Below are 25909 nucleotides of genomic sequence, written 5' to 3'. Positions count from 1 at the left end.
TAAAAAGATAATAGCCCTGTCTCAGCCTGCGACTCCCCTTCCTCAGCAGAGGCACTAGGGTAGAAACATTGGCCTACATCCATGCACTGCCACTCTTGTCTTATGACCACTTTATAATTTACAAAGCCGCAAGGTTTGATATTTTCCTTTCCCTTTTAAGAAAGAAACAAGACAAAATGATGTCAAAACAGGGCTGCAGAGGCGGTATAAGACTGGATCAATTCAGATAAACTGGCGTGATGGGGATGTATTGGCAGGTTCCAAGGTCATCGTTTACGACAATCTGTCTGCAGATGCTTCCATAATGATTCTCTCAGAGAGAGACAAACAGTATAGATTTTCATTTTTCTTCATTTCTTTATATATATATTTTTTTCTGGTATATATTAATAAATGCAGAGAGCTGCAAGGTCTGCATTAATATATAGGTTTGTGTGTCATCCCACTGAAGTTTACGTGACCAGCCTTCTAATCCCTGCAAAACCCGAGGCGGATGGAGGGTCAAGGTGAGTTGCAGGTTGCAGCGCCCTCTGTTGGTGGCGTGTCAACAGGTCTAGTGTCAGGGGGTACAAACTGAGCAGAGAAACACTGAACTAAACGTTTATTTTATATTCATTATAGACTTTATAATGACAGTAAGATAAAATTATACATTTTGTTAGACTCTCACTTTTTTCCAAGACTTCAATTTCAATTCCTTCTAAAAAGTTGGTTCATCAAGGAAAATGCCAGTAGAAATATAACTTTTTTAATCCAAGGCAAAGTTTACACGAATAAACTTTGTTGTACTTTTTCTGTATTTCATGCCCGTTGCGGATTTCAGGAAAGGTGGCTGAGAACATGGTTGACGTTGTGTTACATCATGTTTTCTTTTAAGACCCAGTTAATGTCTGGGAAGAGAAGAAACCAGTGCAGTAATTCCTTTTCCCATATGTGGATCGTAAAGCTTACGCGTCATTTAGAATCCATGTGTTTTGTTGTTGTTTTTTCACGTTAATTTGCTCGTCACGTCCGCACCTCCTCTCACTCATTATTGATCTCTTTATCGTTCAATTGTGCATGTGTTAAATCACTTTCTCTTTCGTGTCTCCTCTTTATGTCCACTGGTGATGCATTGCTCCTAACTGGGTCAGCCCATCCCTGCCTTGCATTCCTCCCACCCTCCTTGCCTCTCCAGTCCACCCCTTCCTCCACCCACTGCTTCTCCCAGTATATGCATCCCTATAGGGCTTTTTTTCATGCAGCTCATGTGCTTGCCATGTGCAGCAGCTCTCTCCTCCCCCTTCTCTTTCTCCTCCCCTTTGCAAGACACCCACACTCATTTCTTTACAGTTTGGGTTTCAGTTTTTTCACTTAGTAATGGTGCAAGATGGTTTGGGCACACGGGACATGATGTGGTAATTGCATGTCTAATGCATTGCTAACGCCTGTTTTGATTGGCTGAGACAGCCGGACATGGTGATGCAGTGGAAGATACTGTATAGACGGAAAGCTGCCATATAAGACTGTTGCTATGCAGCCATGGATACTCCACGTATATGCATTAAGCATGCTGTGCAGTGTATAGGCAAACACACCAGTGTCAATATAAGTAATTACACTGCAATTACATCTCCCCTTTGTTCCATAATACATTGATTACTTAGTGTTGCTAAAAATAAGAATGGAAGTTTGTTTTTTTTAAGTATTAAAATGTATTACTACATACAATTAATGTAACACCAACATAAATATCAATAAGATTCTAGCTGCCCCTATTTTTTTAGAATACTTGTCCTTTGAAAAAAAAATTGTTTTTCTATAATAACGCAATATGTTTCAATAGCTGCTATTTTCACAAACAACATATTTGTGTTGGGAACAGCAATAACAGATTGTATATTTCAGCACACAGCATCCTGTCACCCAAATTCACCCATTTTCTTGTAGACAGTCACTCATCCCTCTTGCAGGTCACAGGTCGGCTGCAACCTATCGCAGTCAGTTAGGGGTGAAAGGTGGGGTACACCCGGGATAAGAGGCCAGCTCACCACAGGGCTGAAACCAAAATGTTCTCTGAAATATAATCAGTTTTGTAGAACTTAAGTGTGAGAAGGATACTCTAAGATCACGTACTATAAACTCTCCAAGATGGAATGTTCCCATGAATGACAAAAAGGGAATAAACTATTAAAAATCATAGCTTAACTAGAACCAAAGCAGTCACAGACTGCAATATCCAGCAAAACCCCTGAATTCAAAATTATACCCTGAACTGCTTGCATAGGTCAAAGATCAAAACTAGGGCTCTAACCTACTGTCATTGATCAAAGCACTAGCTTTGATCTACGGTCTTAGTCACACTGTCCTCCCCCGTCTTTCTATCTTATCCAGTTCCTGAGTGTACAAAAATTGAAATTTGATCTTGACCTAGCTTTCTCACGATCAAGATCATCATCTCACTTTCATCTCCTTTGCCGCCCAATAATTTGCTTTTGGTTTCATCTTTCTATCTGCAACGGCTGTGAAAATATTTGGTGGAGTAACGAACGGATGATGGACAGACGAACGGATGAACACACCAACACTGACAATTACAATACATCACCGCTTTGAAGCGGGACGTAATGAACTTCTTGTGTATCTGCATTGCCGTCCCATTAAGATCTACCTTATAAGCAATATGTAAAAGTGAAAATTGGCGGACAAACAAGAATTGCGAGATCACAAATTGTATTTCTCATATCAATGTATAAACAATATTTACATGAAAGTAAAAGAAGGAACTGAAGTATCAAATATGTAGATAAAACAATGGATGAATGATGACCTTCGAGTACACATACAATTGTACATTCTATAGTAATTAGATCCTCAATAATTCAAAACCTTTAATCTAATCTAATATGTGAAGAACGTATGATTAGTATTATATTATTGTAGCAATAATTGTAAGTTTATTTCAGTTGCGTTTCCTCGGGTTTCACCGCTCCACTGTTTGACCCCGCCCACCGGTCTTTGATTGACAACTCCGATCCCGAGACAGCAGGGTGGCCAGTCACGCTCTCGCCATGCAAATGAGCCGCGCTCGGGCCGGGCGGGTGCCCATGTGGACCAGCACCATGCCTTGTTGTTCTGAGCGCTGATTGGTCGAGGAGCACCCGATTGTTCTTCACGCGCTGCGGGCCAACAGCGAGAACAAAAACATGGCGGAGCCATGACACCGGAGAGACCTGTCGTTCTCGATTCGGACTAAAAAACCCGACCTCCCAGCGACCTAGTTTCTGTCCGGACGCTTTTAATCAGAGGTTAAGACGTTTACCACGGTGACACTGACGTCACGGGACGGTCTACATTCCAGCCCGGTGTGGCGGAAGGAGCGGAGCCGCGGCCGGGATTTGACAGGAGCCGTAGTAAGGGGGCGGAGCTAATGTCTGGGAGGGGCGGGCCCTAACGAGAACACGAATCGTCTTGTTGTGTGTATTCCCGTGCTCGCTTCGCCATCTTGTTGCAATCAAATTTTTACATATCTGAGGATTTACTTTCCGTTCGGCCGGATTAAAAGTCGCCCGTCTGCTTTCAGGAGACACACCGGGGACAAAGAGTCTTGGGCGTGCGGCTGTGAACCGTGCACACGGCGCTTCCTACCGGGACACCACCTACCCCTCGGTCTTTTCCTCCTTCCGTCCTGGGCCACCGGGTCGCCTGCCGTGAGGGTTTACGCGCAATGAGCATCGATACGCTTTTGGAGGCGGCCAGATATCTGGAATGGCAAGCCCAGCAACAACAGATCACACGTGGTGAGTGGAGCGCCGCGCCGACACCGAGTCACTGCGCGCTGCGTTCAGAACGGTCTTTACGGTACTGTGGTCCTGTTACCGTTTAGCGTTCAGCTTGTGTTTTCAACCGACCCGCCTGGAACCGGAGGAAGCGTTTGTCAAGTTTGCGTTTGTGTGCTTTTGGGCTGGTGCCAGAAACAGCCAAGTCACGTCAGACGGTGGGTTATTAATGCGCGCATTTGCTTTCCTACAATGCGGAAATGGGCAAAGTTATTTTGTGAACTACTTTGCGCGCTCTTGGTGTGTGTGTGTGTGTGTGTGTGTGTGTGTGTGTGTTTGAACATACAAGCGACTCACCGTACGCGTGTGTGAGAGACTCCGCACAGGAGTTCCTGTCAGTAACCATTTGTGTATAATACCCCTAATTAAAACGCACACCGGACACCATAATGTGCATTATGTGGAAAATATAAAAATAAAAAGAGAGTGGAATCTAAAAAATATGTGTGAATTTCAATTTATTTGAAATGACGTGTGGAGCTTTTACTCCCCGGCGCTCCAGCTATGAAAGCGCCCTCTCAGAATCGATTTGCCCCAGTTTTTTTTTTTTTTTTTTTGCCCGTCGAGCCCCGGCAGGGCGGTGGCGAGCAGAGGCTGATCTTTACATAATACCCTGACATTGCTCAGCTATCTCATGACACACCGGGGCGGGACCTCACGCGCTCCGCACCACGTCTCACTTGTGTTTGTGCGCGCGAACACATCAAATAGTCGCGTGCGTCTGAAGCTCCTGAGCTGTCAATCGAAATCATCACGAGAGACAGGAGAAGCACGGGGCAGCTTTTTGTTTCTCTCCTCTGATGACGTGTCAGACCGATCGACCCCCTCCCCCCCCCTACATACTTACCCTACCGCGTGCTTAGGGTCCGCCCACAAGTACCACGTGCACCCTGCTCCCCCTCCCCCTTCCCCCTCTAGTTACACGCCAATGCACATACATGCAAACACACACACACACTCGTTGCCCCGCCCTTCCATTCACATAACTGACAGTGGCGGTTCCAGAGAGAGAGAGAGAGAAGGGGGTAAGTAGGGCATCGTCTCTGCCCCAACCCGCCCCAGTCAGTGCAAGAGTTATGTAATTTACGTTTGCATGCATTTGAAGATCTGGACCGTGGTGTGTGTTTGTGTCTGGATTATATTACAGAAGCTGGCTGCTTATTTTATCTACTTGACCTTTTTGTGCAGTTTACCCCCAAAGAGTCATGTGTAAAAATGTACTCCTAAATAAATATGGATTGTTATATTGTTTTAGTATTAACATTCATTACTGGGGACCAAACTGTTCATAGCTACAAAAGTAATGCTCATGACTGTTTTTGTGAAAACTGATCCTTTAGTTTTCACCGTTCAGGCCGAATTCAAACCTGGGGTCTTTCTGTATGACGTGTTGAGCACGTTATCCTGCATTCACCCCAAGTTATCTGGGAATGAAACTCTAAGCAAATTATAATCAGTTGTAAAATGATGGATGGATTTAATTGATTTTTTTTAATGTTAAGAGAAGGTATTCAGCTCTGGAAGTTTTCATCCAGCCCCACATGTTATTGAACATAACATTCATTAAGAGGAACTAGATGAGATATAATAGCGTGAATAATTGTGTAATCATAATGTTTCCCCTGAGGGAGCAGAGTAAAATTGCAGACTAATATTTTTGTGTGATTTTGTGGTGACAGCTGTCGCTGAGGTGCCATCTGTGAAAGAGAATCGTCTCGTAAAGATTTTGCAGTTTCATGTGAGAAAGTGAAAGTGTTGCCTGAAACGGGGCATGCTGGCATGTAGTGTTTTATTTATTTATTTATTTATTTAAGAATGGTGATGGTGTGTTGGTGTCAGGCAGTTTGAGGAATCCCTGGGATCTTCTGTCTGAAGTTGCTGTTACCATGGTAACTCAGGGCTTTCCACATTTCTGTGTGTGTGCCTTCCATGGTGCGTGGGAATGACTCACTCTTAAGTGTGTGTGTGTCTGTTTTTGGGTATGAGTGGGACTCTGCAGCGTGGGAACGGTCACATCTACCATGTGAGGTTTTAAATCTGTGTTTAGACATACTGCTGCACCTCACGAGGTTTTTCACGTTAATGCACCAACTCTAGTTGACAGCACAGTCCATTGCTGATGATCAGATGGAGCCCAAGGTTATAAACATACTCAGCACAGGAATGATCCAATCATAGGCCAGACAGAGGGGTGTTCTCCAGTCAGGAAGACACATGCTGAGGCTCGGTGTCTGTGTCTGTTCCCCCTCCCCTGGTCTGAGTCCCAGATGAAGTCATTCTTTGTGTGTCTTGTCCTGAGACGTTCACGGTCAAAAACCTATAGCGCACACAGAGCACGTATGTCTTCCTGTGCCACTGCCAACAAAACCTGATGAACTATGTGTGTGTGCGTGTGTGTGTGTGTGTAGTAGATTTTGTATCACTATGATGAGCTCATGAGTTGTTGTATCGTTGCACTAGAGCGACGCAAACATGATTGAAATGTTAATGTTGTAATTTTGTCCGAATGCATGGAAAACTACTCCCAGCACATGGAATCATCTGTCCATGAGCTAACTGTCTTTCTTTTCAAAATAACTTTTGATTTTTTTTAAAAAAAGATCACACCCTTTTCAATGACTCTTCATTATTTCAGCCACATATTGACGTCGCTATTTTTCTGTTGCCAAGCTGTCACCCACTTCATGTATATGTTCAGATCTCCCTGATCTGGACCCGGTCCTGTTTGGGTTTGGAACATCAAGAGTTGTGCCAATCTGTACCTCTACTAAAGAAATTAATTGGTTCTAGAAGAAATTTCGTAAGTTGAAAATTTCGTAAGTAGAATAGTAGTAGTTTTCCATTCAAATGCCCTAATCCATTCCAAGCCCCCCAAAATTCAGACATAAATGTTTTATAAAGTATAAAAATGCATCAAAACATGTAACAAATACATGTTACGATTGAATTATTGCACAATAAATGAGAGTTGTGCATGATGTAAAAAACAAAGAGTAAAAAATAAAAATGATGGTCATTTACCTTTTAACTGCTGTCCTCATTGTTTTTTGCCCTCTTTGGTTCATGCGCTCTTGCCTCACGATGCCGAACAACAGAGTGAATTCCTGTCCTCCTTTTGAACTTCTCCAACCACCCACGCAATGCCTTAAACTCCTTAAACTTTCTTTTGTTTTAATAAAATTGCGATTGTAGATGCATTAAGGCCATATTCTTTGGTGAGATCAACCAAATGCATCCCTCTTTCATGTTTTTTTATTATCTCTTGCTTTGTTTGTACGGACGAAGAAACTCTTTTCTTCATCTTTTCTTTTCCTCTTTTCTCCGTAACTTTCTTGGGGTCCATAGCGAATACTCAAAAAGTTAATATATTTGTGTAAAACTATCAGAACACATCATGGGCCGAATGACGAGGACGCTGCATAGACACCTATCTAGCGACACACAGAGGTCCCTCTTAGCCAATAGGATGCTAGGTAATAGCCAATGGCAGAGCAGCTAAAAGAATGTTGTGTGCATGAAACTTTAGGAGCTGCGGGTAGCAGCTCATACTGTATTTTCACCTTTCGTAACTCGAAATTTCTTTCGTAACGCCCAAATGGAACATGAAGAGTTTATTTCATCTGAAGAACTGCTGTACAGCATTCAGTGTAATAATGTATGCTGCTGTGGAGTCCAGCATCTCATAGTTGTTTTTTTGACTTGCTTTATCAATGATGTTATGATTTTTGGTAATATTTAAAGTGGTTTTAACGTAATTCTCATACAACTTGACATCAGTAGAAATTGAATTGCATCTTCTGTGTCCTTAGACATAAATATACTAGTTCACTGTGATCTCAGGTCGGTTGCGTTTACTCCTCTTCCACCTTGTTCTTCTGCCATGTTTGGTGTCGTCTGTTACGTTTGAGTACTCAATCCTATGCACACCTTGTTTCTTCATTTCCTGCAGAGCAAGAGCAGCGCAAGGAGAAGGAGTTCATCAACAGGGAGGTGGAGTCAAGGCGCGTGGAACTCGTGACTTCACTGTCTCCATCAGTCAGAGCCAACCACATTTCTTGGAGCGATGACACTCACCGCGAGCAGCCTCATCAACCCCCCGCCCCTCAGCCGCCATCACTCCCACCGTCTCAAGTCCCCATTGCCGTCATCCCAATGGTCCCAGTCGTCACTGCGACACCGTCGGTCCCGCCCCTTCCACTCACAACGCCGATTGCTGCCATGGCAACGACTCTCAACAGCTCACCGCCAGCTAAGAACGCTTCAACCCCTCCAAGGCAGCAGCAGCCGGCCTCTCCTCATCTGTTGTGCACCCCCCAGATGAAGGTGGAGAGCAGTCAACAGCTGGTTGTTGCAAAGCCTGGTCAATCACAGCCTCAGGTCGAGATTCAGTACACAGCCTCCATCAGTACTAATGGCTCCGGCTCCCAGCATGCACTGGTGCCCCATCAGACCTCACCCACATCTCAGGCACGGCCCAATGGAGTGACTATGGAGGACATGAGGGGGATGGAGGGAAAGAGGAGACCAGGAGGGTGGGTTTGTGTGTGTGTGTGTGTGTGTGTGTGTTCAGTATAGTAGTGTAGGTTAACGTCTGCTTGTGTTAATCGATTTTTTTGTGTTTTCAGAGCGGGAACCAGAGAGGTGCATAATAAACTGGAGAAGAACAGGTTAGTCATCGTGTGTGTGACTTCTTGTCGCTGCAGTTAGTGTTAACTCACAAGGAGTGTAGCCACAGCATACACACACACAAACACACACACACACACAGGTTTGTATATATTGTGTGTTATGAACAGATCACAGCCGTATGAAGGTTTTAGCATTGCCTCAACCCTACACCAGAATAAGAAACCTCTTTTAGTAACGCCTGTTTCAAACGTGTGACTCCTTCTCGTTTCTGACTCGTGTCTCTTCAGGCGAGCGCACCTCAAAGAATGTTTTGAGACGCTGAAGAAGAACGTTCCAAATGTCGACGAGAAGAAAACATCCAACCTCAGTGTTCTCCGCAGCGCTTTGCGTTACATACAGGTAGAGTTGAGATGCGTTTTGCTCACCTTTCCAACATGGAGAGACTGTGAGGTTCCACATTGTGATGTGATCCCGCCACAGTGTCTGGGGAACATTGAGCTCTTGTGGTTTTCATCTTCCTCATCTTGGATTGATCAGTTCAGCTCTGGGAGCAAAGTAATTGAAAATCAAAAAAAAAAATTCTTAACTTTGTTAAAAATTCTGTTTTTACTTTACTCAAGAACTGTATTTTGGTTCTCATGTGTGAGTGACATTTTCCTGTAATGTCATGCCTTAAGAAAAGGAAGAAGGGTTTTTTTCCCAAGAAATAAGTGCTGGAAATGATGAGAGGAACATTTTTGTGGGGAAAGATTAGTAGCACATTGTAGATGAGTGTTGAGCCAGCAGTGCATTGCTGAGGATGGCGTGGGGGAGGGAACTGTGTAGCCTGACATAGTGAGCTGGGTCGGTCTATAGGGGTACAACAGGGAGGGTTTTTGCACTGTAGCAGAAATGAATGGTTGCATTGAGCTTCATGCTGTGGTTCTGACGGGGAGTCAGACTCGTGACCTCGAGTCCAGTGGAAGGAACTAAATCAGGCCATGAGATGGCCATGATTTGAAACAACGGCGGCTGTAGGCTTTGAGGGGTGGGGTGGGGTCAGAAGGATTGGAGATGGACTTTCACAGAGCCAGCGGCACAGGAAATAGCAGACAGGTGAGACGGATGACCATCGCCATCCCTTTTAAAGGAAGGTAGCATCAGTGTGTGTGGGTCTACTCCTCAAGGACGGATACACGGGTAGTAAGAAGCGTGGACACCCGTCCTCAAGAATATCATCGCTCAATATCGCTGAAACTCAATAGCATCCTGAGCCGGGGAGACGCAACAAGTTCTTCACATTTATCTGCAATAGAGCTGCTCAAGTAATCGATCTAAATGTCATTTGTTGTCACGACAACATCCGCATGTCTGCTCGACATCCACCTGTCTGTCCTTTCAATGAACTCCTTGTCAAGTGAAATCCCGTTCTTTACAGGTGACATAGCTACAGGTTGCATTTCAAGAGATTCACAGCATTGTTACTTCATTTGTTTTCAAGAAGAGACTTAGAACCATACCACAGACTCAAAGTGTCTTATAATTCCACTTTAACCAAAAAAAGTTTGAATCCTACAAATAATAATAGTGAAACAACCCGATACCCTGAAGAAATACAGAAAGAAAAAGCCCTAGATTTACTCTTTTGTCACGGTCTGTACCAGGATGTAATGGGTTCTTATCCCAGCCTGCGCTCCATCCTTCATCCAACCAGTAATAGAACAACCAACCAATAAACAAGCTGACGTGGATCATATCTACTTATCAGATACAGGTCATTAACCCCAGGATAGATACTTGTTTGATGGGGATGTGTGACTTTTATATGTAAAATTAAAAATACTCCAATACATCACATTTGACAAAACTCTCAGGACATTTAAATCTAAGATGTGTTGCAGGAAAACGAAGGTGGATTGTTTAATGAGAACATGGTTAATAAAGTGATCACAGAGAGACAAAAACTGATCCCGAAAATATTTCATTTCAAATCCTGGATATCCTCGTTGTGAAGCTTCGTAAGCTGAATCCATGGCCTCTGCCTTCCTCCTCCTGCCGTATGAAGTATCAGCGACAGGGTTCTGTTGTAAACGAGTCGCTCTCTCGGTTTTTTACCTCCCTCCCTCCCCCTCCGTACCTCTCCTGGTTTGAACCTGCCTCCCTCCCTCTCCCCGAACCACGTGCGGTCTGAGCACATGGCTAGCCAGTCCGATGACGTCACTGCCGCTCACCCGCTCTGCTACACGGCCGAGATCGTGTCAGGAAGCCTTTTCACCACCGGGGCGGTGTGACGGCGTTCTGACGGCCAGAACGCTGGAACAGATTCAGCTTTTCAACCGTCATGTCACTGAATTTCTTTCTTTTTTCTTCTGTTATTTTCTCGTTCGACGCAGACACTTGATAACCATAGCGACCGGTGTTAGTGTGGTTAAAAAGACTTGATCGATTTCCACTGTATCAGTGATCCTAGGTGATGAGCTTTCAGAGCTTTAAGCGTCTCCTTGTTCACTCCGATAGACCTGAGACGCAGACAGACAGACAGACACCTGTCGCGCATGTTCACCTCCTGTTTTATTAAAGAGGACAGGTTGAATGAGGGAGGACAAAGGAAAGGGGGGGGGGTGTCGAGGGAGCAATGGTGGGGGGGCTAGAATGGCGGATGAAAGTGAAAGAGAAGAAAGGGGTTTATGGGTCGGCGTCGGGACTGATGTGATGTGTCCACCTGGCTAGCGTCCACTCACAATCCTCCTTACATACAAAATTACCCCCACCCCCAGCCCCCTCTCCCCCGTACTCCAGCCAATGAGATCGATCCGTTTGCTCCTATACAAGCTGCTGCTCAGGCAGACGAATCCTTGCGCACGATGTTGCCAAGGAAACTGCTATGGGTGACAGCTGTTTCCTTGGTGATTTGCTGCTGGCCCAATGGTGGGTTGGTGTGAGGAGACCTTGAAATTAGGTGCGCGCACACACACACACACACACACACACACACAAGCAGTTTAGTCCACCTGTGGTCAACTAGAGCCTGATGACGTGTAGCAGAAGAGTCACGCTGTGCCTTGAAGGCTGCAGGAGTTTCTCAGGTTCACCAGCAACGCATTCAGACAACAGAGACTAACTGTTGGGAATATTTGAGTGGATTTGCAACAATTTCCAGTGTTTATTTCAGAATAACTAATATCTGACTTTACAGCTATAGTAAGAGGTCTGAAGTGTTGTTGTTGTTTTGTTAATTAGAAATGTGAGCAAAGCAAGGACGCAGAGAGATCCAGAGTTGTGTAGTTGGATCAGAAACGTTCGATCAGTCGTGAAGTCCTCTAGACGCCACGAAGTGCAGCAGAAAAATGTGCTAATGTGTGGCTTCTTTCTGTTTACCAACCTCATTCCTGACCCCTTTTGCTTTCCCACCTCTCTATCCTCTGTCTCTCCTACCCAACTACCCCCCCGCCCCCTTCCCTCGTGCCTTCCTAATAATCTGTGTTAAAGTCCTTAGCCCTTTGTACAATTCGGCGCTCAGGCATCAGCTGACCTAAACAGAAACTGGGTCACAGAAACGACGTAGCGGAGCTGGAAAATCAGCATTCTGTCTTCCTGTATTTTGAGTGATCTTTCTTTCTGCGTGTCCTGCTGTGCTTTTCTTCTTTGTCTCATCTCTCAGGCTCATTACAAAACAGGAATGAATACCTTTGTTGAACTTTGTGTTACGAATGTTCACACTGTGTCGTCAGAAATGCTGGCGCAATGATGAATTTGATTAGTAGGTGGAAGTAAAATCAATCTGGACGTTTGGTTCCACTCTGACCCTGTTTTTTTCAATGATAAGAATTATATTCTGGAATTGGCTGGAGCTTCAGTAGAAGAAGCCTTGATTTTCACTCACACCATGTTACTGGTAAACTGGGGTGTTGTACAGATTTTAGGTTTTTGCAGATTGAGACTTTAACCTAAACTGCACAAAAAATCAAGGCAAAAACAAACAAAAAAAAACAAACAAGAAATAGCTGTTTGGAATTCATTATGCTCCAGCAATGCCAGTTCTCTGAAATGTAGTATTGAAACATAAATGGTTTCATAAAATGAACGCAAGGGATGTTCCCAAATAGTGGTCCAGTTCTCCATTTATAAGAAATAAGGACACGATTTCTGTTTGTGTTTTCTGATCTCTTTCTGGTCATTAGGTGGTGTGTTTCCATTTTAATGAAGTCAATATTTTTCTGGCCTTTCTTATTTCCTGCTGCATGAAGGCTTTTATTTGAGACAAATTTTAGATTTACATAGTCATAAGTCAGAAGTGTTTCTACATGTATGAGCGATCCTAATCGACCCCTGTCGTCTGTCTGTGCTGTCAGACTCTCAAGAGGAAGGAGAAGGAGTACGAGCACGAGATGGAGCGTTTGGCCAGAGAGAAGATCGCCACGCAGCAGCGTCTGGCTGAGCTGAAGAACGACCTCAGCCAGTGCATGGATGTCATCGAGATCGACCGAGTCCTGAGGCAGACCATTCAGCCGGAGGACGACCAGGCGTCCACCTCCACAGCCTCAGGTACACCAGTGAGGGGCAGCAACTCTGTGGCTCATGTTGGTGCCCAAGTCTCCACCGTAGCCTCATCAACACTTAGCCCTATCCCTCCCTTGTTGGAGCCTTCCCAGGAGAAGCGGTCATCCAAACCTTCATCAGACTCTTAAAGCGTTTTCAGATTTTTGCAACTTTGCAAAAAGAGGCTGTATATAGTAACGATGGGCACCATGGGCACCATCACAAATAACCAAACAAAGACATTAAAAGTGTGGAGGAATATCTGGTTAATGCAGACACGTGTTAGCATGTGATTGTATTATAATGCACACTTCAGAACAGTCAGTTTTCACATACTGTTCTCATGCAGCTTTGGACAATAAAGGCATTCTTTGCCATTCATGTTATTTTTATTTATTGTCTTTTTCTCTTCTGCAGATTAGATCAGATTTGTCTCTGGTTAATAGTGGTAGGAAGTAATAAGCTCATAAATAGAACAGTAACACCCCCGTCTGTCCCACACGAAAGAAATCTGCTGTCAAAGTGAATCCCAGCGAATGGTTTCAATTTCATCTAAACACTCCTGTAGTGACGCACGACAGTTTGATGGCTTGTGGCGTAATGGCTGATGTTTTTGCTCTCTGGTTTGCAGAAGGAGAAGACAACTTTGAGCAGGACGTTGATGATGATGTCACCGCCTCACTTCCTGTTCCCGTGCCCCACACCAAACAGACGGCTCCCATCTTACAAGCACAGCCGCTGCTCCCCTCTCACCTGTCAATCCAGCACAGCGCCCTGCCTCTCTCTGGTGTCTTGACGACAACCCCTCCCTCAGCTCCCCCTCAAGCCATCGCTCCGGGTCCTGCCCCGGGTCCGCCCCCTCCGCTGTCAGCTCATCCCATCCAACCCCCGACGGTGCAGGTCCAGCCCACCGTCATCGCTCACGCCGCTGTCTCCCACCCTTCAGTCATCCAGACTGTCAATCACGGCCTGCCTGCCAATCACAAGCACTTAACACACATAGCCCCGTCACCTGGCCCCGCCTCCACCACCCCGCAGCCTATGGCGGCGACTCCCGCACCCGCCGCCACTCACCAACAGATAGCCGCCCAGCCTATCGGACACATCACGGTCCACCCGGTGGCTCACCTGGGGGGCCCCCTACCATCCCACCTACCGACTCTCTACCCCCAGGGGATGTCTGTGTCCCAGCCCACCATGGTGGGCCACATCACCCACGCCTTCACCCATCACACCCTCCCTCACGTCCAGCCCAACCCTCAAGCCAACGCTAACGGAGCCCAGGTGAACAGCGCCGCCGTCATGAGCCAGGGAAACCCGTCGCTGGGGAAACCCACCGCCGTACTGGCCCCCCACCCACAGCTGGTGGGACAGACCACCGTCCTCAACCCGGTCACCATGGTTACAGTGCCAACGTTCCCTGTTAGCACACTTAAACTGGCTTGAGAAATTGAATTGAAGCTCAAGAAGGAGAACTTCTGGAATAGTTTTTACACTCCTATCAAATAATCAATAGCAGGGAATCTCTGGTAGAGACAAAAGTTCACAACTGTCACACAACTAATCAGCTGAAACACTTGTGATCAATATTTCCAGAGTTGTCAGTCTGAGCTCTGGTGGTTTGTGAACAGCAGCATTAAAGCAGAGTCTGTGGGTCTGGCCTTTGTTTGTGGAAAAAAGACAATTTGTCTGCAGTGCAAAGACAGGAACGTTACCTTCCTTCTTTCCTTCCTTCCTTACTCCCTTCTTTCCTTCACAACTAGAAGCACTAATATAATAAGCTCAGATCACACTCAGGCATCAAATATTTACCTTAACCCATCGTCCAGTTACTGAGGGGAAAAACGTATGAAAGTAAGGTGTTTCTCGTTGGGCTGTTGCCATGGTGATGCAATATTTGCTCATTGTGCGTTCGTGTCTTGATGTTGCCATTTGGCTGTTCTGGTGATCTAATGTGGCCGATGTATGAGAGAGCAGGAGGGATGAATTAAACACAGGGATGTGATCGATTAGCAAATAAAGCGTCATCGCAGCAACTCCGACAGGAAAGTTTATTTTTGTTGGTTCTACTTTTATTTTTCTCTTTCAAGCCGCCCCCAATCCTAGCACAAAACCTGCTGCACCACTGCACTCGCCAGCAAACGCCTTGCGAAAGGAAAAGTAATGAAGAGCGTAATAATGACAGTGGAGCCAAACTGCTTAGAGAAAACAAAAAAAAAGTGATGCTATTATTGGCTTTGTGGAGTCAAGTAGAGGGAGAACACAACCTATAGTTCCTTATAGTTTATGATGGGTTTAAAAGTAGAACAACAGTAACATTAACCACGGGACGCCTAGCAGAAAACTGTAAAATCAATTTTGGATGAAAAATTGGATTTTTGCTAAAGTTTGAATGTTTTTTGTTTTAAACAGATCAGTTAAATGTCTTAAGCTTCCCTCTCTTTTAAAAAAGTAACTAATGTTTAAAGACTTGCACAGATAAATTTGACTTTAGATAAAGACACAGTGAATTCAGTCAGTCATCTTCAGATTACCACCGCTATATTCGCCACAGCGGGTCACAGGGAGCCGGAGCCTATCTCGGCGGCATAGGGCGTGAGGCGGGGGACACTCCGGGCACGAGAATGAATTCACTGTGACAAATTGAAGTTAATCCCTAAAATACAAAATATATTATTCAATAGCATTGATTTCTGTCAACTCTTTGTACTCGCTTGTGATATTTTTATGCCAGAAACCGTTTCGGAAAGCAGCCAGAATCTGTCTGAACTCACACACTGTCTCAGTGAGATTTCTCTTCATTACTGTTTTATGACCAATGACGCTGTTAAATCGCATATCATACTTAATAAGTCTGCTTATTTCAGATGCCTATTTTTATTTAAAGTGACACAAAAGTTGTCGTCATCCCTCCAACCACAGCTACTTGCCCTGATAACACTCGGTGACAGTCTTGTTCTTGTCGCTCCCGCAGAGAGGTAACAGGTTGATCATTCACACTGATGCAACAGCGCCCTCTGCTGGCTGTCGTCAAATCTAGCTGCAATCCATAATCCTGACTGATGTTTCTGATGGTATTACATATGGTATGGAACTCGGGTCAGGTGACAAAACAGCCGAGAAATTTGTGAGCTAGCATTGGTAAAGCTTGAATGCAAACTAGGACTAAGATTTTCTTTTTCAAACCAGGGAAATGTTGTTTTTTTCTCAAAGAATGGTCGCGAAAGGTAAAAAGTTCATGTCTAGTATGATGATTCTGGCATGCAAAGAAGGATTACACTTTACTCAAATCCAAAATACTTTAATTTCAAAATTAGAAATATCTGATTGTGTGAGTGTGTTTTATGTGTCTGATGTGTTTGTGTTTATGTATTTATGTTCACATCCTCAAAACATTCATGGCTTCACAACGCTGTCACAAGCCGACACACCACACACTGAGTTAATTTCCCTGACGGAACTTCCTTAAAGGATCAATAAAGTCCTACTCTCTACTCCACCATCAGATCTCATCAGTGTGTGTGTGTTTGGTGTTTGTAACCAATGTGGTGTGGTTGTGCTCCTCGCCTGTTCTGCTGTTTCTGTGTGTCCGTACATGTGACTGTATTTAATATGTTTTATATTCTATAGTTAATCCTACTGTATCTGTAGCATGGCTCCGTTTTCTGTTTGACAGTTTGTCGTCAATGGAGTGTGTGTGTGTGTGTGTGTACGTAGCAGGCACTTTTTATACACAAGTGATGAGCCTGTTTGGATGCTCGTGTGTGCCTCTACTCAGTTTTCCTGAACACTGTGACAACTTTGGCAAAACACGACACAAGGAGCAAATGGAAGAGATTCATTGTCCTACTTGTTTTTTGTTGTGTGATTTAATATTTTTAATTTGTGAGATGGACTGAGATATGGAGTGGAAAAAGGAAAAAAAACACAAAAACTAAAAGGAAAAAAATTCATTTCTCTTTCCTTGCTAATATTCAATTTGAGTTTTGTAATATTTGTATGTACGTATGAAAGTTTTGTAAATTTGTGATCTATGCACGTTTTGGCATATATGAGTGTATGTATCTTCAAATTTTAAAATGCTTGTTTCTTTTTTTTTTTAATTTTGCATGTAGATTGCTTTTAGTTTCTTTATTTCAATTTTTTAATGTTTCTGTTTTATCTTTTGGGACCATGTACAATACTGTATAACGTGAGCAGGATCTTGGACCTCATGCTACCTTGATATTATATATGAGTATAAAAACATGTTTTCCCTATGGAGAAAGTTTTAAGTTATATATCGCCTGTACACTTTGGGCTGCCTTTTAGATCTAACTGTCCACTGTTTAACATAACAATGATGATAATGGATCCGACATATTAATGAAGAATTATGCTGATGAAATAATAAAGATTCTTATTACATTTACAGCATATTGTGCTCCTGTATTTATTAGAATTGTGTAAAATACAGTTGAATAGTTGTTAAAATAACAGTTAACAATTAAAAAAAATGTGTTGAATACAAAAACATGACTGAGAATACAACTTTAAAAATGTTGCTACACCTTTGATCGAAACTTTGAGTCAATGACTCCTGGACGTGTGACAACACTAATACAGGTGACATCCTGGAACAATACATGACATGAAGGAAGTGTCAGTTAAAAACACATCAAATTCCAAATTTACAGGCATAGTTGTGATCAAATTACAATTTTTAGTTCCTTATTGTAATGAATATTGTAATTTAATCTAAAACAAATGTTAACATTAAAAAGAACAAAAAACATAAGCACCATCAATTTCTCAGGTAACACAACTGGCGTTTAAAACACCTTATACAGTAATTATCGTATCCACATCAGCGTTCCTGACTGCAGTGATTCTCAATGGACCAGCGCAACCAACAATTTAACTTTAATTTGGTTTTTTTATTTTTATTGTTTGGATTTAATCTCCGACAGGTGTTAGATCAGCCAATCAGCTTGCTTGATGCTCCTTTGCAAGCCTGAGTACCGTGCAATTACCCACAAGTTCCCCTCTCTGTTCTGATTCACAGAAACTTTCCAGTGTTTACCAGGAAAAGAATGATTCCAGCCTTTCTCACTTTAAAATACAGGACAAGAGAAAATGAAACAGGCCTGGATGAAATATGGTTGACTTGTGGACGGGGTCTTCTCCTCTGTCCTTCTGAGAGCTCCTCATTCAACCTCATCTCGCTGGGAATTATGGGAGAATCAACATCCACCTCTGTGACTGTGATGCATTTGCTCTTGAATCCTCTCCAAAACCTCCTGCATCTTCCTCAGCTGCAGAGAGGAAGGACCAAAGCGGAGGGATGAATGTATCTGGATGAATGAGGGAGGGAGGCAGGAAGAGAGACGTACCTCTTCATTTTTCTCCAGGATGAGTCTTTCCTTCTGTGTGTCGACGGCGGCCAGTGGCAAAGGAAAATCTGCGTCTCCTAACTCTTGATGCCTTTCAAGCAGACTAAAACACACAGTCACACTCAGGTGTGTACAAATTCAGGTGAGTACCAGCCAATCAAAGCCTGTAAACATGTGGCCTGACTCCACCCACCTGCGTTTCCTCTCCTGCACCACCATGCGTGTCATTTTGTGGATGCACTCCGCCCTGTAGTTTTCATAGTGCATCTCCTGCGTCACCTCCTTCAGGTCCTGCATGTGTGTCCTCACCAGCATGTTCCTCAGCAGCAGGAAGTCCGAATGAGCAGGGTCCTCCACTGACCAATCAAACGACAGTGTGATACCGTACCGTGTTTGAATAAGTTTTAAACATTAAAATGAAACTAGAAAACATTTAACGGTGTGAAATACCTTCCACAACCCCCCAGGGATAGGCACGACCCCTGAGCCTACGTCCTTTATTCTCCACCTGAACGTTACTCCCAATGACTGCAAAAGGGATGCTGTCCTGTAGACAGGATCAAAACAACAACCATAATTCTCTTTCCTGATGAATCAGCGTAGTTAGAAGGAGTCAGATGATGAACCTTGAGGATCTGGTCATGTTCCTTAAAGTCATCTTCCTCATCTGAGTCGCACTCTGGAAACTGGTAGATGTTTATCCCAAAGTGTTTGATCTCTTCTCTGATCTGGAGGGAAAAACAAGAATACAATGGAGCCTAGAGCTTCTCAGTAGAGGACTTCTCTCAATATAAAACCATAGAATCACCAACAAACACACTGTAAGGACGAGTTTACCAACTAGAGTTGTCAACTGAATACCATGGAACATGAATCTTATATGACAAATAATGCAATTTCTTCTTCTTTTCCTTTCTGCTTTTCCCTTCAGGGGTCGCCACAGCGAATCAATTTCCTCCATCTAGCCCTGTCCTTTGAATCCTCTTCTCTCACACCAACTACCTTCATGTCCTCCCTCATTACATCCATAAACCTCCTCTTTGGTCTTCCTCTAGGCCTCCTGCCTGGCAGTTCAAAACTCAGCATCCTTCTACCAATATATTCACTATCTCTCCTCTGGACATGTCCAAACCATCTCAGTCTGGCCTCTCTGACTTTATCTCCAAAACCTCTAACATGTGCTGTCCCTCTGATGTACTCATTCCTGATCCTATCCTTCCTGGTCACTCCCAGAGAGAACCTCAGCATCTTCATCTCTGCTACCTCCAGCTCTGTCTCCTGTCTTTTCCTCAGTGACACTGTCTCTAGACCAAACAACATCGCTGGTCTCACCACAGTTTTGTACACCTTTCCTTTCATTTCAGCTGAAACTCTTCTATCACACCTGACACTTTCCTCCACCCGTTCCATCCTGCCTGGACACGCTTCTTCACCTTTGTTCCAGACTCTCCATTGCTCTGGACTGTTGACCCTAAGTACTTAAAATCCTCCACCTTCTTGATCTCTTCTCCCTGTAACCTCACTCTTCCACTTGGGTCCCTCTCATTCACACACATGTACTCTGTCTTACTGCGGCTAACATTCATTCCTCTCCTTTCCAGGACAAACCTCCACCTCTCCAGCTTCTCCTCCACCTGTTCCCTGCTCTCACTACAGATCACAATGTCATCTGCAAACATCATAGTCCATGGAGATTCCTGTCTAACCTCGTCTGTCAGCCTGTCCATCACCATAGCGAACAAGAAGGGGCTCAGAGCTGATCCCTGATGCAGTCCCACCTCCACCTTGAACTCCTCTGTCACACCTACAGCACACCTCACCACTGTCTTACAGTCCTCATACATGTTCTGCACTGCTCTAACATACTTCTCTGCCACTCCAGACTTCCTCATACAATACCACAGTTCCTCTCTGGGCACCCTGTCATAAGCTTTCTCCAGATCTACAAAAACACAATGCAGCTCCCTCTGGTCTTCTCTGTACTTCTCTATCAACATCCTCAAATAATAATAATAACAAATAATAATAATAATAATAATAATAATAATAATAATAATAATAATAAATAATAATAACAAATAATGCTATTTATGCTCATTTTTAAAGAGTGATTCATATTGATTGATGCATATTGACGTGTGTGTGTGTGTGTGTGTGTGTGTGTGTGTGTGTGTGTGTGTGTGTGTGTGTGCGTGCGTGCGTGTGTGTGTGTGTTCATGATCTCATACCTTCTTCTTCTTTCTGCAGACCTCTGCTTTAGTCAGACTGTCAGCTTTGGCCAAAACAGGAACTATGTTGACTTTTTCATGAAGGGCGGTCATGCATTCCACATCCAGAGGTCGAAGGCTAATAATCAGACAGCACACATGTGTGTGAGGACACACACACGTTAATACAGCCACACAATGTTTAGTTAAGACTGCTGCAGTAACTGTTGTACTGGTTTCATTCACAGACGCGTTAGCGTACCCGTGGCTAAAGGGAGAGATGAAGTAGAGGCAGCAGTGGACTCTGTTGTCCTGGATGTTCCTTCTGTTCAACCCGCTCTCGTCTCTGAAGTACTGCTCAAACTGCTGGTCGATGTAGTCTTCTATTTCTTTCCAGCTGATGGAGACACATAACGACTCTGTTAGTGATGCAGCCACCCGAGGCCGGTGACCCAAAAACGAGCTCCAAATGCAGAGGATATATTATGAGACATCACATCACAACACACAGCTAGCACACAATCTAACTGTTATATCAACATCTTAATATTCACATGGGGTGTTTGCAGCATATCACCAAACACAGAAAAGCTTAAAAGCTCTGCTCCCTCAACATCAGGGCAGGAGTGGATCTGACAAGCTGTTCTTCACATGAAATAAATATATTCTGCAGCTTCGCTAGCGTCAGGAACTTTGGAGTAACTAAAAAGTAATTACAGTATTAATAACAAATTCTATACTGACAGAATCAGATTTCTTGTATACAGGAGGAAAATGAAATGGCTTTGACTTTCAACCAGCAGGATATGAAAGTCATGAAACTCCCATTGAGCTCCAGGATTCTCTAGGAATGACAGAAAGAGAACTGACTGATTGATAGCCGGTGCTTTATTTAACGTGACCTGATCTGGAGCAGGGAAGGTTTACGTTACCATGGCAAAGCAGTGTTCTCACCATTCAGTGTTGTCGATGGCATCTCCGAATCCCGGCGTGTCGATGATGGTGAGCCTCAGTTTGATTCCCTTCTCCTCGATGCTGACTGTGTGTTTGATGATGTCGACGGTTTGATTGATTCGTTCTGCTCAGACAAACAAAGCGACTAAACCTCTGATGTGTACAAACACACATTTCACACTTTACATACAAATAAAAAATAAAAGTAATGTCACCTTGAGCGAGAGGAATCCTCCTTTCTTTGTAGAGATCCGTGAGGAACAAACTGTTTATTAGTGTAGATTTACCGAGGCCCGATTCTCCTGCAGACAGGAAGAGGGAAATATTACTGTGCCTTGCAAAAGTATTGGCCACCCCAAGAACTTTTTGACATTTTGCTACATTTCAGGCTTCAAACTTAAAGATACCAAACTGAAAATATTTTTCATGGATCAACAACATGTGAGACACAATCGTGAAGTGGAACCAAATTTATTCAACATTTTATATTGTGTTTACAAATAAAAAACTGAAAAGTAGGTATGTATAAAAGTATCGGCCCCCTGTTCTCTCAGCTCAGCTAACCGACTCCAGAAGTTCCCTGATGACTTCTGAATGATCCAATATTGACCTAGATGACTAACAATAACAGAGAGCACCTGTGTGTCATTTGGTCTCACATTTTCACATCCTACTTTTCAGTTTTTTATTAATGTTAAATCCTTCAATCTGTACAGCCCTTCGATGGAATGATGTTATATTCAGTCATAATAACAGCCTCCATCAGAGAAAAGCGTCCCAGTTATCTGACATATGTGACAACTCACCCGCCACCATTAGAGTGAATGTGAATCCTTTCTTCACCGTCTTTCTATGAACTTGATTTGGTAACGTAGCGAAACCCACATACTCCTTATCCTGATCCTGTAGAAAAGAAACACACAAGCTGGTTTAAAGAAACTATTAAGTGAACTCAATTTATAATCCTGGAACACTGGAGCAGTTTTCCTCTTTCCAGAACTTTTCTGTTACTAAAGGGAGCGCCATATAAATAAAGGTTGATTGACTTGATCATAAAAATGGATTTTACTACCTAAATCCTTTCTTGTCTGACTGAACAGTCATTTATCAAACCTTCAGAGATTTAATATTTCTTTTCTGGAGCCTGTTTTCTAATACATTATTCCTGAGCCACATCAACATGTAGCTCTGTTTTTAACATACAACTTGATGTCTGGCCTCAGTGTTGACAGACTGTATTTTATTCATGTTTATTAAAGAATCAGCTGCACTCGGCTGACTCAATCTCTGACAGTCGGGGTGAAGTAGGGATTACTTTGGGAGTACATTCTTAGTTTTGATGTTAGAAGAGACAATTCTGGGGTAAATAACAAGAGATCTTTCCTTCAGACAGAACTGGAACTTTAATTTAGAACAGGCACTTGTCAATATTCAAGCAAATATAATGTATTATCCCTGGAGAGTTTTATTATACTCCTATTGTTGTTTTATTATTATTACTTCCTATTAATACTTCCTTTTATGAGTTAAGTGCCATTCACTTTTTTCTGAATATATATTAGATTGCCACTTATTACTACCCATTTATTACTTTTCATCTTCTATGGAATGAAATAATAATGAAATTTCCACACATTTATTTTGCTGACTTTCCAATTTCCATACACTAAGAAAGAACTACATCACAGAAGCAGAGAGCACGACTGTAGAAAACAACACAATAGGACAGAAAGCAGATGGTCGTCACAGAACCAACTGAACCCAGATAAACACACCTCTGGAGAGTCGTAGGGGTCGAATCGACACCAGGGGCTTTGTGGACGTGAACCGGGGCTGGAGGGACAGTCCACCGACACCTGAGAGACGAGCTGCCTCAGAGGCAGCGCCTGGAGCTCCGCCTCTGCTTTCACATGATTGGATCTGAGGGGGACCGTCGGAGAGCCGTGTTGTGAGCCGGGGATGTGACGCGGCAGAGAAACAGTTCCGGGAATTCTGGGGAATCCTCCATTGGATGCGGTTCCACTTCTCTCAGCTTCACAATGGATGGGAGTCTGGTCCTGATCACCAGGCTGAGGGATCAGAGGCAGATCCCTCACAGTGTGAGGAAACTGAGCATCCTCAGGGTCCTCACTGGACAGGCTGGACAACTAAGATGGGAGGCAGCAGATTGACGCGTGGTTTTATAAGGATGGTCACAAGTCTAAAAATAAGATGTTCCGTTTCTTTGTCATTAAGCATCTCTGTAAAAATATGGCCCCATAAATTTAGATATGATGTTATTATTAACATTTATGAAAAAAGATGAAACTGATAAGTTATGCAAGATCAGAAGATATTTTTAAAGATTGATATTTTGATAATATTTTATGGTTTATCTGACATTTGTTAATAAGACAAAAAGATATGTGGGAAGGGGAGGCGTCACAATGAAAGTTTTTCTTGCGTAATTCTACAGATATAAAGACAAACACTTAACAGGTACTCGGAACCATGCTGTCTGAATAACAGGCTGTATTTGTAGTAGTGGTTGTCTACATCCCATCTCCACTGATTAGTCCTGACCTGTGATCTCATTAAACCATTACAGAGGCCTTCCTCCATCTGTACAGTGGGGAGGAGCTGGAGGTCGGTAATCCTACATTCAAACCCCGGATAAGAAACCAGTGTAATAGATTTTTGAATTAACTAGTACAAACATATAATTAGTGGCGTTATGATTCTATTGGCTCTAATAAACGACTAATATGGCCGAACCTCCACTGCCCCACTAGAGACACTCTGAGAGTCCCATCATTCTGCTGACCCGTCTGAGGACAGGCCTCATCTGGTCTCATTACTCACACAGCTTAACAGCAGGCTTAGCCCAGCTTCTAATGCTGTGGCAGGGTTAGGGTAGGGTGGGGGGGGGGGGTGTTGGGTGGGCGGTGAAGATTTAACTCTTAAAACACCCACACACACACACTGACACCAACAAGCTACAAACACTTATCATTAAACACTAATCTACACACTGATCCTACCACCTTTTCCGAGTAAGTTGCAGCTTTTTGAACACAGAAATGTAAAAAAAAAAAAAAAGGAAATAAGAAAAGTTCAAGTCAAATTATGAGAACAGGAAGTGATGACACTAATTTATAATACAATAAGTTATTAATGGTCACTGAGTACATAGATTACTCTCCAGGCATTAATAAACTAATGCTGAAATAAAAATACCCTGCAGCAGTGTGACTTAAACTAGAAGGAAAATACTGGATGGTAGTCTATACAATGTGCAGTATATCACACACACACACACACACACACACACACACACACACACACACACACACACACACACACACACACACACACACACACACAAGCCCATGTGTATACTGGATAAAGATACAGGAATAAGATGCAAGAATATGCAACTACTTTCTGCATATTAGAGGCTGCTATAAGGAACTACAGCATCTATTACAAAAAAAACAAACAACTTTTAGTGAATAAATGTCCGTATGTTATAAAGCAGAATCCTACATGTCACGTGATAAACGTACCTTTTTTATTGTTGCGGAACCTGACCGGAGAAGACATGTGTTCCATGATGCTCCTCAAACCGTCACCAGATCAGAGAACCACCAGGAAAACAGAGCAGCTCATGACGTTTAAACCAAACGTGTGTTTCACTGAGCTCTAAGCGGAGCACTCAAGGGGCGGGGCTAGTAGCCGCATCTGAACTATGATTGGTTTCTAAAATTTCCGCTCCTGATGTCGTAATTGGACATTGGGGTTATCAATCCGGAAATACAATTTTCCTTCAGGAAATAACAAAATGTTAACTCTCACGTTTCTTTAATTACAAACGTGAGCGTTAAACGCTATCACTGATACTTCAGGCATCTGGTTCAAGTAACTTCATATCTCTGTTTTATAAATTTGCACTCGTATTAGTAGACATTTTACACATAAATTACACTCTCTAATAGTCTTACATGTATAAGTCTAGAGGGGCTGCAAACACTCCAACGCTGCAGTCACAAGCTGCAATACACACCAACAAAACGTGTTATTTTTCTAAAGTATGCTTGGATCTGTCTGTACCAGCCTACAGCAGGTATGTGTTTGATTAACTCTCCCCTTTTTAATTTTCTACTTAATATTCATGTAAATTTATTTATAAAAACAATGAAAAGTTCCTCCTGAAATCACTCAATTTTGACTGATTGTATAATCTCTTTATTGAGATCACTGTTGGTCCATATTGTATTTGTAGTTTTGTGTTCACAGCATAGTTTGTTGTCTGTGGTCTGAAAATTTACAACTAAAAATACACAGTATGAAACATTTTGCTAAATACTTGGCATATGAAATGTAGTTTAAAGAAAAGTATAAAGTGTCGTGTGTTTCACAGATTCATGACAAT

At 43.2% G+C, this 25909-nt stretch overlaps 2 protein-coding genes across 4 annotated transcripts; one reads left to right on the top strand and one right to left on the bottom strand.

Annotated features, from left to right (window-relative positions):
* Positions 1-3455: 3455 nt before the first annotated feature.
* On the top strand, positions 3456-17372 carry mntb (MAX network transcriptional repressor b). The gene is made up of 6 exons (XM_068332052.1): positions 3456-3779; positions 7768-8350; positions 8444-8485; positions 8735-8846; positions 12779-12971; positions 13597-17372. Exons 1-6 carry the CDS (start codon positions 3707-3709, stop codon positions 14409-14411), a joined length of 1818 nt encoding a protein of 605 aa, XP_068188153.1. The 5' UTR covers positions 3456-3706; the 3' UTR covers positions 14412-17372.
* On the bottom strand, positions 17371-25778 carry septin4a (septin 4a). 3 transcript variants are annotated; one of them, XM_068332056.1, is made up of 13 exons: positions 25044-25778; positions 24522-24541; positions 23274-23645; positions 22305-22401; positions 21714-21800; positions 21499-21622; positions 20807-20941; positions 20566-20683; positions 18964-19065; positions 18788-18884; positions 18531-18693; positions 18338-18440; positions 17371-18259 (listed from the first exon to the last, which is right to left on the bottom strand). In XM_068332056.1, exons 1-13 carry the CDS (start codon positions 25087-25089, stop codon positions 18188-18190), a joined length of 1536 nt encoding a protein of 511 aa, XP_068188157.1. In that variant the 5' UTR covers positions 25090-25778; the 3' UTR covers positions 17371-18187. The 3 variants fall into 3 exon arrangements, with proteins under 3 accessions (XP_068188157.1, XP_068188156.1, XP_068188155.1); XM_068332055.1 differs by having other exon boundaries at positions 17371-18440; positions 23274-23567; positions 24519-24541; XM_068332054.1 differs by having other exon boundaries at positions 17371-18440.
* Positions 25779-25909: the final 131 nt, after the last annotated feature.

Source organism: Antennarius striatus, chromosome 13, assembly GCF_040054535.1.
Source record: "Antennarius striatus isolate MH-2024 chromosome 13, ASM4005453v1, whole genome shotgun sequence".
NCBI classification, from domain to species: domain Eukaryota; kingdom Metazoa; phylum Chordata; class Actinopteri; order Lophiiformes; family Antennariidae; genus Antennarius; species Antennarius striatus.
This window is presented reverse-complemented; position numbering and strand designations above follow the sequence as displayed.

Bases quoted from the DNA above. Each gene is read 5' to 3' on its own strand.
- mntb (XM_068332052.1), top strand. From the start codon at position 3,707: ATGAGCATCGATACGCTTTTGGAGGCGGCCAGATATCTGGAATGGCAA. The intron at 3,780-7,767 runs GTGAGTGGAGCG...CATTTCCTGCAG, and splicing joins GCAACAACAGATCACACGTG to AGCAAGAGCAGCGCAAGGAG. The intron at 8,486-8,734 runs GTTAGTCATCGT...GTGTCTCTTCAG, and splicing joins AATAAACTGGAGAAGAACAG to GCGAGCGCACCTCAAAGAAT.
- septin4a (XM_068332054.1), bottom strand. From the start codon at position 25,089: ATGGAACACATGTCTTCTCCGGTCAGGTTCCGCAACAATAAAAAAG. The intron at 19,066-20,565 runs GTATGAGATCAT...TTTTCCCTCCAG, and splicing joins TCTGCAGAAAGAAGAAGAAG to ATCAGAGAAGAGATCAAACA. The intron at 18,885-18,963 runs GTTCATCATCTG...TCCTGTCTACAG, and splicing joins AACATGACCAGATCCTCAAG to GACAGCATCCCTTTTGCAGT.